The sequence below is a fragment of the Jaculus jaculus genome, chromosome 17, assembly GCF_020740685.1.
Source record: "Jaculus jaculus isolate mJacJac1 chromosome 17, mJacJac1.mat.Y.cur, whole genome shotgun sequence".
Lineage (NCBI taxonomy): Eukaryota > Metazoa > Chordata > Mammalia > Rodentia > Dipodidae > Jaculus > Jaculus jaculus.
In genome coordinates, this window is record NC_059118.1 from 47,991,848 (window position 1) to 48,008,406 (window position 16,559).

Genomic DNA, 16,559 nt, shown 5'->3' on the forward strand with positions numbered 1-16,559 from the left:
GATATTTAGATATAATCTTATTTATAAAAATGGCTCCTATGACATCTTCTATTGAAAGGTTGTAAGAGCCTTAAGTTTCACAGCCCATGTCTCTGAGAACAAAACTGGTCTTTTTGAGCTTGATTTTTCATGACCACTGTATATACTGCTTCATCAAAGGATAGGGATAAGGTTCTGGGTGGTGGAGGACTCATGGTGGGAAGACCAACTAAAAGAGCATTTGTACCATGCTACCCTTTAAATCAGTTTTTATAAGAAAATCTCTAAAACAAGTTATGCCTGGGAGATTTTGTCACTGGGAAAAATAAGCTTTCTTGATCTGCTGCCTTGATCTGAATGAAGGGTTGTGTTTTATTTTCTCCTCCAGTTTTAATAATTGGAAAAAAAGCAGAATGTCTTAAACTGGAGGCAGCAGCTAATGAGGCATGCCTTTGCCTTTAAGATGAAGGGGGAAAGGTTCCCTGCTGAGGTACAAAACCAGATGGCAAGAGAAAGGATAGGGAAGAGGCAACCAAAATACAAATGGGCTCCTCCCCAGGGCCAAGCTGAATGTTGGCCTGAATAGGAAAATGGCTCTGCAATCTATTAATGAGACAGGAAATGGGAAAGAGGCTCAGCTTGGAGGTGGAGCACTGGTACTCCTTCCTCAGCAGCACTCTCCCCGGTACTGAACACAGCATATTTCGTCTTTGAAAAGCTTCCTCCTGGCTCTGGAGGACCCCTTGCTGGTTGTTGTGATTGTTTTCAATGGATCCCCCACACCAAGGCCTCTTCAGTCCTTCTACCACGCAGCCTGCTTCTTTTGCCCATCTTCCTCTAATGTGTATTTAAACTCCAATTCTACTCATCTGACAAGAAAGGAATATAAAGGTAGGAAACCTCATTTGACATCGAGGAAAAGTAACACAATCCAGAATGCTCCATGGCTATCCAGACACCCCTCCAAAAGAGGTTCCCAGATGAGAAAAGCAGTTTTCTTCTGTCACTTCTGGGTTGTTCCTCTGCTACCAAGGCATGTCAGACTTAGATAGAAGTCAGGTGTGGTGGGTGGGGAAGGCAGGCTACTAAAGGGGCACCCCTGGGTGGTCTCAAACGCTCCAAATGAAGCTGGTTCCACCCTCACACCAGCCACACACAATTTGAGTGGAGTCCGAGGAACAGACATTTTTCCTGTTTTCAGTGTCTTTGTTAAGGTAGAAGTTAAAAAGCAAATATTAAAACAAAACAAAACCAAAACAACTGCCCAGCAAGCAAACAAAGCCACTGCAGAGGGACACGAGAGGAAATCCCCGCCATTCATTCTGATGTTGCCTGGGCATATATCCTTCCTGCCTCCATGAGGCCAGGCTGTGGAAACTCTTGGCAGTGGTAGCTGTCGGGGTTCCAAGCTCCCAGAAGCCTTGTGCTGGGATAGTTATAGATTGGCATGGCAATAGCTTACCTCTTCCCATAGAGCAGAATGCAGCATAAACCACAGAGATCAGCCCCAAGTCAGCCTGGAGGGCTTCCTCAAACCTCTCCCCTGAAAGTCCTTCTGGCTTAGACTTATAGAATACTCTTTCTCAGTCTGGAGAAAACCCCAAGAAATAATTCTTACCTGCTCGTAGAACCGATTGTGTGCAACATAAAACTTGGAATCAAAAGATTCTTCCGTTACTAACACTTGTTGTCTTTCACCAATCTGTGTGGGGAAGGGCAAGGATAAGCAACTCAGAGTCCAAAAATAGATGTCAGCTCATGTAGTGTCCTAGACCCTCAAGTGCCCTTCAGAATTTAAAGCACACTTCAGATGTCCAGTCCAGTTCAATTTCTTGAAAAACATTAACTCTGTTGGACTATACAATTATCACAGCAAACTCTATTTTGTTACATTAATATGAAACAGAACTTGATAGCATTTCTTCTTTCAACATAAGGTAATGAAAGCTTCTAAGATGCTCCAAGACCTAAACATCATTTTGCTTCTTGAAACAAAGTTGCACAACAAGCCAGAACAAGCTGCTTCTAATCCAAATTCATGAAAATATTTTGGCAATATGAATGAAAAGTAATAAACATTAATTTGAGTTATAAGAGTTGTAACATTAAAGAAAATGCTTCCAGAGATTAGTCATTAGGCCCTCACATTTCCATACAGTTCTGAAATTATTGACTAATTGAAATTAAAACTAGTGTTTACTTATTATATGCATTTTTCTCTGTCATAGGAAAGTGTTTCTTTGCTATAAGCCATGACTCCATGTTATTGTTTTTTAAAGAAAAAGATAGCAAAAATATGTACCTGTTAGATCTACTTTTCCTAGCTATGCATCTATTTTTATTAACAAGTGGTTAAGCCACAAAAACAATAGTCAGAGAAGTGGAAATCCCATTGCCATTTGCAAGTTTATTCCACAAAGAACTATATCGCTAAAGTATCAATTCCTTTTTTTTTTTTAAAGCAAGGTTGTCAACATGTCTTCTGTAGCAAACCAGCTGTACTGAGTGAGTGTGGGTCAGTGCACTCATCCATCTCAAACTGAAGCATATTGGCAGGATGGTGTTTTTAAAAAAATTCCTATTCTCATTTGTACAGACTTGTCACCATGTTCAGGCAGTTATCACTTAGGAAACATAAACACAGCTGCACCAAACAGACCACCTAACAATTAAAAAAAAAAACCCACTATTAAATGCCTCTGTGCATCCTACAGTGCCAATCCCTACATACACCCCCAACTTGCCATCTTGTCCAACATCCCATTTTAAATGCAAATCCATTAGCTAAAGGCTATTGTAAATCCCCTTAAGATTTCACTTCCTGAAAAGCAATGTGTTTTCCTATAACATTATCTTTCTGTGTATGTGTGTATGCGAGTGCATGTGTGTACTATGTATATGTGGTATATGCACGTGTGTGTGTGTGTGTGTGTGTGCGTGTGTGTGTGCACGTAAAGATGGACAGAGGGCAGAGGAGAATATTGGGTTCCCCCAGTTCATCATTCATCCATGTGTTTCCTTGAGACCCAGTCACGCACTGATTCTGGAGCTTGCCATTTGAAGTGAGCTCCAGTGATTCTCTGATCTGTCTGCTTTCCACAGGATGGGTGCTACAGGTCCTTATGCTGGTGCAGGAAGTGCTCATACCTGCGGAGCCATCTCTTCAGCCCCCAACATTGTCGCTCTAAAAACTGTAAGTCGTTCCAAAACAAAGTTCCTCCAACTTCTATGTTCAACTTCTATGTTTTTGTTTTTAACTAAAAAAGACATGAATATTAGGTTTCACCAAAGCATATTCTTCTGGAGGAAAGCCTGGAATGTTTGCACACAGTTCACAGTGTGGTTGCTTCCAACTTAGGCTAAGTATCTGTCAATGGTTCTTAAGGAAATCTGCAATTATGCTTCCTTGCGTGTTGTCTTCAGGAAATTAGCAAGTGTAAGAACACAGAGGCAGTGAAGGCATAAACAGCTTCTTTGTCTTGTCAGAGGTATGTGGACAGTGGTTACAATGCTTCTGTGTTCTTTTTCACCTGAGGATCCTAACAATGACAGTAAAATACAGTCAGTAGCAGCTGGGATTTCGACCACCAGACAACCATTTGTGGATGAGCCTTTAATTATGATTTGGCAGGAAGGCTCAGGAGACCTGTTCTGTGTGGTGACTGGTCATGGCAACCTTCTTTCTCACCCATTAGTCTTGTGTCATTGGTAAGGACCTTGAGATTCCTGGGGATGCTGAACACGAGGGAGAAGAAAACTAGCTTTGACCAGAGCTACTAAAATCCATCTCCACCTATAAAAACTACACTAAGATGTATTAAAAGTTCTCCATAGTATTTTTATGAATGAAATATTGGAGTGAATATTAAATCAATTATCTCAAGTTCAGATGGACCTATGCAAGAAGCAACTTGGCCTTGGTGGCAATAAAAAAACTCACAGGCTAACCAAATGGTACATGAGCCTCAAGTCTCTTTTTAATATTTTAAATTAATTTTCTTCTTAGTTGCAGAGCTCGGAATGGAGTCTAGCATCTCATGCCTGCCAGCTAAGTGCTCTACCACTAAGCTACACCCCAGTCCTCAAGTCTACTTTGTATGTGTGTGTATGGGGGGGGGGATTCATGCATGTGGATGCTCATGTACATGTATGTGAATGTATGGAGGCCAAATTTCCTCAACTGTTTTCTACCTTATTTACTAGAGCAGGGTCTCTCACTTGAACCCCAAGCTTGTCGATTCAACTAGTCTAGCTAACCAGCCTGCCTTATGATCCTTGTTTGTACCACCACAGGGCTGGAGACTACCATGTCTACACAGCATTTTTGTGAGTGCCCATATCTGAACTTGTATGGCAAGCCCTTTGCAGACTGAGCCATATCCCCAGCTCTTGTGTCTACTTTGTAAGGGAACCAACCCTCTCTGTGCTTTTCAACTACACCCCAGCTAGACATGATAACCAAGTGTGGCTAAAGACCCTCACACATCAAGATCTGCACTGGTTAGCCAGACGTGCTTCTATGATCAATCAGGAAAGCCTAGTCTCAAATAAGAGCAAGACCCTGGAGAAAAAGGTCAAGCCATCCTTGGGCCACTTCAAACCCCACTCATTTCTCTAGGATGATGCTAATGTCACAGGTACCCCAAACAGGGTCAGAGCATGGTGTACAAAGTGAAGTCTGTCTTGCTTCCCCAGCATCCTGCCACATCTACCTTCATGTGACATTCTGCTGAGATGCAGACTTGTAACAGAGACTTCTCCATAAGTGACTGAACCTTGCCTACAGCTGCAGTCACCCGCAGGAATGCAAGGTTACACTACTTTGAAAAGAAACAATAAACAAACAAAATCCTGTTGAAGCAAGAGGCAGAAAATCATGGCTTTTCAAAACATTTGGGAATGGAAGTACAACATGGTTGTTCAGTGGAGATGATTAAGCTATAATTGGACTTACAAATCCACAGAATGTTCTATAGGGTAGCTTCAAGAGAACCCTGGCATTCAAGGACAGGAAGAAAGGAATAATTCAACATAATAGTGCATGGCTCCAGCAGCATGCAGGGGAGAGTAAATGAAGGCTTTCAAAAACACCAGATACTCCCACTGTAGGAGCACATGCCTATAATCCCAGCATTTGGGAAGTGGAGGCAACAGGATCAGGAATTTGAGGTCATGCTCATATACATAATGAGTTTGAGACCAGCTTGGGTTATATGAGACCCTGTCTTAATAAAAGGGGTGACTGTGCACATTAAACACCACCTATATGGGTTAGACAGTATAGGAGGACATAGATTATGGGTGGGTTATTTTCAAGATGAAAGAGACCTGGTTATACTTTATTTTATTTTATTTTTTTGTTTATTTCAAGGTAGGGTCTTGACCTGGAACTCACTCTGTAGTCTCAGGCTGGCCTCAAAATCAAGGTGATCCTCCTACCTCTGCCTCCTGAGTGCTGAGGTTAGAAGCATGTGCCATCACACCCAACTTGATTATACTTTTGGACTTCACTTTCCTCATTTAAAAAAAAAAAAAAAGGATCTTGGTAGGAGTAAGAGGGAAGGAGAGCTGAAGACAAGGTGGATTATAATACCAAAAAGACTTTTTACCCTAAAGTCATCATTCATGAAAGATCAGTAGGTTAGGGATGGGTGAAAACATAAAGCTTCATGGGGTCCCAAAGGAAACAGCACTTTATAATACATATTATAATACCAAAAAGACTTTTTACCCTAAAGTAATCATTCATGAAAGATGAGTAGGTTAGGGATAGGTAAGAACACAAGGTTTTGTGGAGTCACAGATGAATAGCACTTTAATTTCAAGCCATCTCTTTTCTTAGGTGACATTGCACAGATCTCTCAGTAATTATAGTCATTTTCTTTTGCACTTAAACCAAAAACTCAATCTTTAATACTCACCAAAGAATATTCAGAAATCTCTCAAAAGACCTGAAATCTTGGGGCTGGAGGGATGGCTTAGTGGTTAAAGTGTTTGCCAATAAAGGTTTGGTTCTCCAGGACCCATGTAAGCCAGATACACAAAGGGGCGCATGCGTTGGAGTTTGTTCGCAGCAGTTGGAGGCCCTGGCATGCCCATTCTCTCTCTCTCTCTCTGCCTCTTTTTCTCCCTCAAATAAATAGATATTAAAAAAAGACCTGAAATCGGTCAAAATTTCAACAAAGCCTTTTGAAAAAAAAAAAAATACCAAGGTGCTTCTTGTCCTGCTTATTTGTCTTATAAGCACATAGTTGTACCACTGTACTTGTCTAATGTCTGTGACATGTTCATAAATCGTGCTTGGGCTCCAAGCCTTATAGCATTCCTATGGACAACTGGAGCTCCTTAAAAAGATTTGATTTTTAGGACATTTGTTAGGAAAATGACATGAGTCTAACTCTCAGAAGCAAGGGACAATCTTGACCTTTCTTGCCTGTTTATGGTCTTAACTCAGCAACATGGACCTTTTACAATGGCTTTCAGTCTTGGTACCTTGCTGGGTGCACTTTGTAATTTATTCATCAATGTCAGTGGAGAAAATATGTTTTTTTCCTACAAAACCTTAACCTTACCTTAACGAGCCACTTTGTGGAAAATGAATTAGAAAAACAATCTTGTAAAATGATACCTCCATTTCTTAGAATGAGCAACTGACTGAAGTGAGGGCAAGTGCAGAGAAATTCCGTAAAACCCTGCATAATAGAATGGGCTGGGAGATAGGCCTCAGCTGTGACAGACTGGGCATGGTACAGGTATCTAGACCTTGGTGAGAGAAAGGAGGAAAACTCTTATTACTATTTTCAAACCACAAAACCAGGAAACAAAAGTGGCGTTTCCCTACACAGAAAAACTCCAGAAGTACTTGGAGGAAGCTTAGGGACCTCTGAGTTATGGTCTGGAAAGATGGGGTGACATGCAGTGGCTGTGAGAAGAGACGGGGGTCAATGAGCTGACCCTAGCCATCAGTGTCTCCTATCAGAAAACTATAGAAGGCGTACAGCTTCACAGATCTAGTCTTGCAGGTCTGGCTTTTCCTTAAGCAGAAAAACATCTGTGCCAACAAAAAGCAACATTTTCCATGGTCACCTCCTGGGGAGGTTTTGAGAGATTTGCCAATGGTGTCATTGCCATCACATTTCTGCTGAGCTTTTTCCAAGCACCTTAAGTTCTGAAAACGCCAGTTCTGACACTTGGCCGGAGACTTGAAGTATGCAGCACTAAAAAACACAGGGTTCCAGCATGTACCACCTTGTGCACATGTATTTAAGGACCTGTGTAAGATAAACATTTATTATTTAGAGTTATAAGGTAGCAAAAAAAATTTGCTTCCCTTGAAAAGTTTATACATTTCTCTTTTAAAGATGTACATGGTGACACACACCTATAATTCTAGCACTTGGGAGGCTGAGGCAGGAGGATTGCTCCAAGTTCTAGGACTACAGTGTGAGCTCCTGTAACAACCAAATGAGAGCAAAGCTACTTTTTTTTCAATCCACTCCCTGTCTTTGAGAAGAACTAGAGATTAAACCATAGGTGCTTAGAATCATTGATATCATGGTTCTACTCAACTTGAATTTCATCTCCGTTTGCCCTACAAAAGATTATGACATGCTATTTCTACACCTAGGTTTTTTTCACTATAGATAATAAAATACAATTTTTTTCTACCTGAGTAGTGTCTGAATGCATGACTGTGAAATGTCAAATGTCTTTCTTTAGCTCTAGTCAAATTAGGTTTCATATATTTTTTTTTCCCCTAAGCTACTTGGAACATGTTAAACACAAGGCTATAACCTTAAACTCTGAAATAATATTTCCAGTGTCTGTGCAGAAGCTTACTCTCACACACACCTTTAGACTAATTACTGCAGCGTAATGTTGCCAGTGAACTGCTGTAATTACATGTGGAGAAAAGCATGGTCTTGCTCTTTCCTGGCTAATGAAAATGATAACCTTTCCTTTCTGATTCATCACTCACAACAGGCGGAGCATGCAATGCTGGCTCTCTAGGGTATATAGTCATTTTCCTGACTGTTTATGCATTCTTCCATGCTCTGGGCCTGCAGACACTGAGTTAAAGAGCTAGGCACACAGGCTAGAAACAGTCAATAGTAATAGCAATAACATTAAATTTTAGTATCACCCTTACTGCACAGTGCCATCTCATAATAAAAGAGGGGCATGACATAGGAGTGTGTATCAGAAATTATGACAGCTAAGAAAACAAGTAATGAGACGCTGTCCATTGTACTCAGAAAGCTGCTCCTCAGCTGACTGGGCCACTTGAGGAGATGTTGACAGTTATTTTTCAAAAAGGCTTATCTCTAACTCTGAAACAGTGATGAAAAATACAGTTTTTTGGGCTGGAGGGATGACTTAGCGGTTAAGGCGTCTGTAAAGCCAAAGGACCCAGGTTCTATTCCCCAGGACCCACGTTAGCCAGATAAACAAGGGGCACACATGTCTGGAGTTTGTTTGAAGTGGCTGGAGGCCCTGGCAGCCCATTCTCGACCCTCCCCATCAAATAAATAGATAAATAATAAAAAATAAAGTAAAAATACATATTGAAAAAATATGTGTTAAAAACATATTTTTAAGCTATGCTTATTTTTCAACCTTTTGTTGGCAATTTTCATGTAAATGAAGTATTTTGAATACAATTCCCTCCCCCAATACTTTATCGTTTCCCTTCTCTCCTGTACCTTTTCCACTGAGCCCTAGTTCCTTCTCTATTTTGATATACTTTATCTTTCTGCTATTTTGCCCTTTTTCTCATCCATGATGGGCTGCTGGTTGGCCCTATATTGTACAGGTCTCATGAAGGCAATGACAGTCACTGTGAAATCATGAATCAGATGGCACTTCATGTCCAGAAGACAGTGTTTTAAGGTATTATTGCCCCCTCTGCTACTTTCCTTTAGTGTTGGGGGCTTAGAGGGAGTCTCATTTAGAGTTAAGCACTCAATGGTCACTTATTCTCAGCATATTGATGAGTTCTGAGTCTCCACAGCAGTCACCACCATCTGCAAAAATATGCTTCTCAACCAACAGTGAGAGTAGCACTAACCAATGGGAGATTTGATGGGCACAGCACAATTTAACCAAACAGCAGTATCAGTTGATAAGCATCTAGGCTGATCCCATTTCTAAATTACTGTAACACTAGTTCATGACCAAGAGTGGTTTGGCTGGGCCATGGCAGTTCTATTTTTAGTTTGTTGGGAAGCGTCCACCTTTATTTTCATACTGGCTGCACTAGTTTATACTCCCACCAACAGTGGACAAGGATTTCTTTTTAAATCACATCCTTTGTTGTCATTTAATTTCTTGATTATAGCCATTCTGAACAAAGTGAGATGGAATTTCAAAGTAAGCCATCTCTCCAGCCCCTCTCTGTTGAGTTTTATAGCACAATTTTAAAAATATTCTTATTTGCAAGCAGAGAGAGGAAGAAAGCAAACAGACAGGTATGAGAGAAAGAGAGGGAAAAGAGAGAGAAAGAGAATGGTCATACAGGGTTCTAGACACTGCAAATGAACTCCAGATGCAGGCACCACTTGTGCATCTGGCTTTATGTGAGTATTGGGAAATCAAACCTGGGCCATCAGGTTTGACAAACAAGTGCCTTTTAACTACTGATTCATCTCTCCAGTCCCCATAGCCCATTTTCTATTTGGATTGATTTCTTTTTTAAAAAATACTATATTTATTTTTTACTTATTTGAGAGAGATATAGAAATAGGCAGGGACAGTGAGAGCGAGAGAGAGACACACAGAGAGAATGGGTGCACCAGGGCTTCCAGCCACTGCAAATGAACTCCAGATATGTGCGCCCCCCTTGGGCATTTGGCTTAGGTCCTAGGGAATTGAACCTGGGTCCTTGGTCTTTGCAGGTCATGCCTTCACCATTAAGCCATCTCTCTAGTCCTTGAATTGACTTCTTGTTATTTATTTTTTTCAGTTCTTTATATATTCTGGATATTATACCACTATCAGATATATAGCTCACAAAGATTTCCTCCCATTTTGTTGGCTTTTCCCATTCTCCCATTATTCAAACAACAGTACCACATGGTTTTGTTACTATGGCTCTAATAATATACCTTGAAATCGAGCACAGTGATTCCTTCATCCTCATTTTTCTTCCTCTTCCTCCTTCTTCTTATTATTTTGCTCAGGATTGCTTTGGCTATCAGAGGTCCTTTGTGCTTCCAAATTAATTCTGAGATAATACTTCCTATTTCAGTGAAGAATGGTGTGGTGGTTTGATTCAGGTGTCCCACATAAACTTAAGGTGTTCTGAATTCTAGGTTCCCAGCTGATGGAGATTTGGGCATTAACATCTCCTGGAGGGAGTGTATTGTTGGGGGCGTTTATAGGTGTTATAGCAGTTTCCCATTGCCAGTGTTTGGCACACTTTCCTATTGTTCACCTTGTGTTGGCCAGGGGGTGATATCCACCCTCTGCTCATGCCATTGTTTCCCCCTGCCATCGTGGAGCTTCCCCTCGAGCATGTAAGCCAAAATAAACCTCTTTTTTTCAGAAGCTGCTCTTGTTTGGGTGACTGCATTAAATCCTACAAAATGCTTTTGGTAAGAGAGCCATGTTTGTGATATTGATTCTTCTGATCTATGAGCATGGACTGTCTTTCTATTCCCTACTGTCTTCTTTAAATTTCTCTCTTGAGAATTTCAATTTCATTGTAGAGGTCTTCAACTTCCATCAATATATTGAATAAGAATGGATTCTCATATTTGTAGCATTTATTACACTGAAATATGTTCCCTCTATTTCCAGTTTCTTCAGGATTTTTATCATGAAGGGAGATAGGATTTTACCGAATGCATTTTTGAAAAATATTTTATTTTTATTTATTTATTTGAGAGAATGAAAGAGGCAGAGTGAAAGCAAGAGTGAGAGTAAGAGAGAGAGAGAATGGGCATGCCAGAGCCTCCAGCCACTGCAAACGAACTCCAGACACATGGGTCACCTTGTGCATCTGGCTTACATGGGTCCTGGGGAATAAAACTTTCATCCTTTTGCTTTGCAGGCAAACACCTTAACCGGTAAGCCATCTCTCTAGCCCTCAAATGCATTTTTTGCATCAACTGATAATGATGATATGACTTTTATCTTGAGTCCTTGTTTAAGTTGGATCATTCCTCCATCTCCAGAATAAAACCTACTTGATCAGTGTGAGTGATCTTTTTGATGTGTTCTGTATTCAGTGTGCAAGTATGTTGAGTATTTTGTTGAGAATTTTTGTGCATCAGGAAGATGGGTCTGTAATCTTTATGTTGTTGTGTCTTTATCTGATTTTGATAACTTACTTCATAAAAGGAATTTGGTACTGTGCTTGCTTTCCTTTCTGTTTATGGAGCACTTTGACAACAGTGGTGTTAGGTCTTCCTTGAAGCTCTGGTAAACTTCACTAGGGATTCCATTTGGTCTAGAACTGTTTGTACAATATATATGTATGCTATATGTATGTATATGTGTGTGTATGTATGTATATATATATATATATATGTATGTGTGTGTATGTATATGTATGTATGTATATATATATATATGTATATATACACACACACACACACATATATATACATATACATATGATTTAATCTTATTGCTTATTATAGATATGGTTAAATCATTTAGGTTTAAATTTGGTAGGATATATGTATCCAGAAATTTATTCACTTCTTTTTGATTTTCTAATTTAGTGGAGTATGTGCTTTTAAGTTATGTCCTTATGATTTTCTGAAATTTATTGGTAAAGGTTTAATGGTCCATTTTTCATCTCTAATAGCTTAGCTGGATACATTAGTCTGGGCTAGCAATTGTGGTCTCTTAGAACTTAAAATACATAATTCCAAAGCTCTTCTGGCTTTATAAAGTTTCTGTACAGAAGTCTGTTGCTATTCTGATGGGACTGTCTTTATAAGTGACCTAGTGTTTCTTACTGCTTTCTTTTGTCTGTATATTTAGTGGTTTAATTATAATATGGTAAGGTAAGCAGGTGTTCTTTTCTAGCCTTGTCTGTTTGGTGTTAATTTCTCCAGTATTTATACTGACATCTTTTTTCCTAATTTTGGGAATTTTCTTCTATGATTTTTGTAGAAAGTATTTAGTATGCCTTTAAATCAAAATTCTTCAACTTCTATGCCTAAAATTCTTAGATTTAACCTGTTCATAGTGTTCCAAATATCTTGAAAGTACCTTCTTATTAATCTTTCACTCTATTGGAATGTCCCCAATCTTCTACACTTTGTTTTCAGGCTCATATAGTCTGTCCTCTCTTTGATCCATTCCATTAGAGAGGTTTTCTATGAAGTTTTTTAGTTGACTTTTTTCATTCCAGTATTTCAGTTTATTTTTCTTCAGGATTCCTATCTCCTTACATCTTGTTTTGACCTACTTATTTCATTCAGCTGATTTTTTATGTTCCCTTGGGATCCCTTTAGAAGTTTGTTTTCTTCTTTGATTTCATTGAATATACTTATAATCATTTTTTTAAAGTCTCTGTCTGGAATTTCATCTAATTCATTACCATTGAAAAGTAATTACCATGGAATTTGTAATTTAATTGCTATGTGGAGTTTTTAACATCTTGGTTATTTTATTGCTTGGATTTTCTGTTTGTTTTATGAACTATATTCTTCTTCTTCTTCTTTTCTTTTTCCTGAGGAAGGGTCTTGCTCCAGCCCAGGCTAACCTCGAATTAGTCTTAGGCTGGACTCAAACTCGTAACAGTCCTCTTACTTGGCCTCAAGAGTACTAGGATTAAAGGTGTGTGCCACCATGTCTGGTAGAGAGAGGGAGAAAGAGAGAGAGAGAGAATATAGGTGTGCCAGGGCCTCTAGCTACTACAAACTCCAGATGCATGCATCACTTTGTGCATCTGCCTTTACAAGGGTCCTAAGGTGTAGAACCCGAGTTATTAGACTTTGTAGGGAACTGCCTTTAATCACTGAGCCATCTCTCCAGTTCAGTTGTACTCTTAACTGTGTAGTTCAGAAATTATCTCCTCTATCTAGGAGCTAAAGTTGTCTGGTATGGTGTCTATATTACTCTCAGTACAGATTGCTAAGAGCAGGAGTGTCCTAAATTGGTAGACATGCCTTTTAGAGTGAGATTCTATCTCACCTACAGCATTGTGAAGATGCTTTTCTCCTTAGTGTACTCTAGGCTTCCAGCTATGCTTATTAAGAGGATTAAATTTATTCAAAGGGAAAATACTCCTCAGAAGCAGAATATGCATACTTTTAAAGTCACTAACTTAAGTATACCAAGAGAAGACGACTCAAGCCAACTGTCTATAATGGAGACCCTACAAGAAACAAACTCAGAGGTTTGGGCCTCAATAATCTAGAGAATAATTCAGATATTTGGAACGAAAGATGTGGGTATGTTTACTGCAATAGACATTTTCCAGTTGAGGTATTAGAAAGCTGCTTTTTAAGACTAACTGACAGAGGCTGGGTGACTGAAGTGCCTGAAATTGTGAGTTAGAGTGGCACAGATGAAGGAAAAGAATTAATAGATCACTTGGTTCAAACTCAGATGAGAAAACTAAAGCCCCTTAGAGAATGTGACTTGGGTAAGGTTATGTAGCTCGTGCTATTTGGTCCATTAGATTAAAAATGGATTTTCTCAGCTAGGTGTGGTGGTGCACGCTTTTAATTCCAGCACTTGGAGGCAGAGGTAGGTGGATCACCATGAGTTGGAGGCCACCCTGAGACTACATAATGAATCCAGGTCATCCTAAACTAGAGTGAAACCCTATCTCGAAAATAAAAAAAATAAGGAAAATAAAAATAATAAAATAAAAATAAAGAAAGATTTTTCTCCTGATATGTGCATTTGTTAAGTGGTGGATTTCTGAAGTACTATAAAACAGCTCCATCCAACACAATGGCTTCTAGTTACACAAAGCTACTGGGCACAGACAGAAAATCCAAACTGAGGTGTGCTGTGGAACACACAGTAAAGTACACACCAGTATTCAAAACCTCAAGATGAATTAAAATACATAAAAATACCATTTTAAGTTTAATTTAGATTGCTTCTATGTTAAAATACTGTTTGTGACATAGTGACTTAAACATAGTATTATCAAAATTTCACTAGTTTCTGTTCACTTTTCAAATGTGGATAATTTAAGACGTCATCTTCAGCTGATAATGTACTTCTACCAAACAGGCTCCTCTACAATACAGTGATGTAGTACTGAGGGGCTTCAAAGGCATCCTAGCCCCTCACTATTTAGAAAGAGGTCATACTGATCATTTTTAAAGAGACAGCTTTTAAAATTTACCATAAACACTCTTAATTGTGGTGATTATGTAAATGCAATGTTTCAGTTTTAGTAAAGAATATGTATGCATAAACTGTGTAGGCAAGAATTTTGAGTTGCTAAATTGTTATTTTTGACCATTAAAGTCTTCTTGCTTCCATTTTTTTTCCCCTGGAATATTATAGCTGCTCTAAAATCTTAAGACACGATTGAGTTGTGACTTATTCAGTATTTTTAGGGAAACAGAGGCAACCACAGAGAGGTCTAAAATTTAGTCTCTCATTTACCATTTTGTGTGGTTGGAAAAGCAGCCACATAACAATGAGGATAGATATAAAGGTAGAAATTGATCATTTTCAATCTTTTTAAGTAAAAATATCCACATACTGCCTTTAGTGTGATAAATGTTATCTCCCACCCCCGTCCCAAAGAAGTCAGCACATGTGGGCAATAAAAAGCACTGGCAGTATACCCTGCTGTCTTTTCCCCACTAGTCAGGACTGAGGCAGAGTAAGCAGAAAGAAGGGATTAAACAGAAATCAAAGACAGCCAAGCTCTAATGGTGTCTAATTAGCATAACAAAAGACACCACGATCTTTCAGCACTGGGCAATACATCTTATTAAAGAAGACTGAATACCAACTATTCTCTGTTGTCTCCCTCCCTGCCCCCACCACACACGCATGCACGCACACATGCAGCCCACGCTTCTCTTCTTAGCTCTGGAGACCCTGAGAGCCAAGCTGGGGAGCTGCGGCTTTGTTGGCCAGGCATTGAGGCTGCAGGGGAAGAGTCCACTTGGGACTGTGCACCTGCACCCTAATGCTGCATCCACCTCCCTCGCCTACAGAAAATGTGGGGCTTCTTCAAGCACATACAAGTCCTGCTGTGCAGCTGACAGGAATATAATATTGAGAAATGTGCATGATGACTAAGGAGACAAATCATGGCCTCTCTTCCAACGTCTTCATTGAAGGAAGATTGCTTTGTTGGTTTCCTTTCACCGGTTCTGGTTATTCCCCTTTAATGTTGCGTCCCTGTCATATATAATGAGGCTGCATTGAAATTCTACCAAATTCTACTGCAGCCCATCATTAGCTGTGCATGCATGTGCGCATGTGCGGGCACACACAGAAGCATGCACATATCATACAATTTAAATTGGAGTAGTTTGGTTAAAACCTATCTCTCCTTGTTTCCATCTGGTGACAGACAAGTGAGAAAAAAACCATGAAATTCAGCACAAAGAAATTGAGGTTGCATAAATTTAAACAAAGAATAAAAGATCCCACCCAAATACACACACACACACACACACACACACACACACACACACACACACTCTTACTTTGCAGGGTGATCACTGATAAAAGCCTCAAACAATGCAGGATTATTGGTATCAATCTACACTGCGTTGGACGGGGAGTAAAGAAGATAGTTATTTAATCTAAACAATTTTCAGTTCTTTAGTTACACTATTTGACCAGTAATGCCTTTTCTAAAAGGATATTTGATTTGAGGATCTTTGATATTGTTTTCTTCATGGCTTCAGCTGCCAAACATAATATTGCATTGTCCTAAGCCTGTGAGCTGATCTCACAAAGCTGTTTATTCCCAACATGGACAGAAACCACTGCAACTGTTCCTCCCATGACAGCAGAAGCCCAGACAGCCCAGGAGGGACTGCAAAACCCTAAACCATGTATGAAGTGTGGTTTTTCCAGGCCACTGAGTATAGGCATGGCAGGAGGTGAAGAGTACCCTGGCATTCAGGTCACAGACTGGAGAATGGTGGGAGATATCTCGATGCTAGGGTGCTTTAGCATGGGGCAGTATACAATTAACATAAGCCTGGGCAGTCACTTAAATGCTGTAGCTATTCTTTATGTGGGAAATACCTGGAATTCAAGAGTTGGTTTTTGGGCTTGGGAGGTGGCTCAGTAGGTCAAGTGCATGCCATGTAGACATGAGGACCTAAGCTTGGATTCCCCGAAGCTACATAAAAATGCCAGACATTGGGCACCTGCTTGCAAAGCCTGCTAGCCAGTGCCCAGTTCCCCAGCCACATCCCATGTAAAGCTGCACACAGATTGTTACAATTGTCTTACATTTGTTGGCAGGAGCAACAGACCCTGGAGAACTCACACAAAAGTTTTAATAATGTACCCGAAGCCCAGTGTTGAGGGGGCAGGAATAAGGGGATCTCTGGTGCTTGCTACCTAGCTAGTCCAGCCAAGTTACTGAGATATGGGTCCAGTAAAGAGACCTTGTCACAAATAAT

General features: G+C 39.9%; 1 protein-coding gene across 6 annotated transcripts in view; it reads right to left on the reverse strand.

Annotated features, from left to right (window-relative positions):
- The window catches only part of Cdkal1 (CDK5 regulatory subunit associated protein 1 like 1), a 670,695-nt gene that overhangs the window by 24,108 nt on the left and 630,028 nt on the right, over window positions 1–16,559 (reverse strand). For all 6 annotated transcript variants that reach the window (XM_004668379.2, XM_045136581.1, XM_045136582.1 and 3 more), the window contains one exon: window positions 1,598–1,681. In XM_004668379.2, the coding sequence (XP_004668436.1) occupies window positions 1,598–1,681 (84 nt within the window). The remainder of the gene's footprint in view (window positions 1–1,597; window positions 1,682–16,559) is intronic.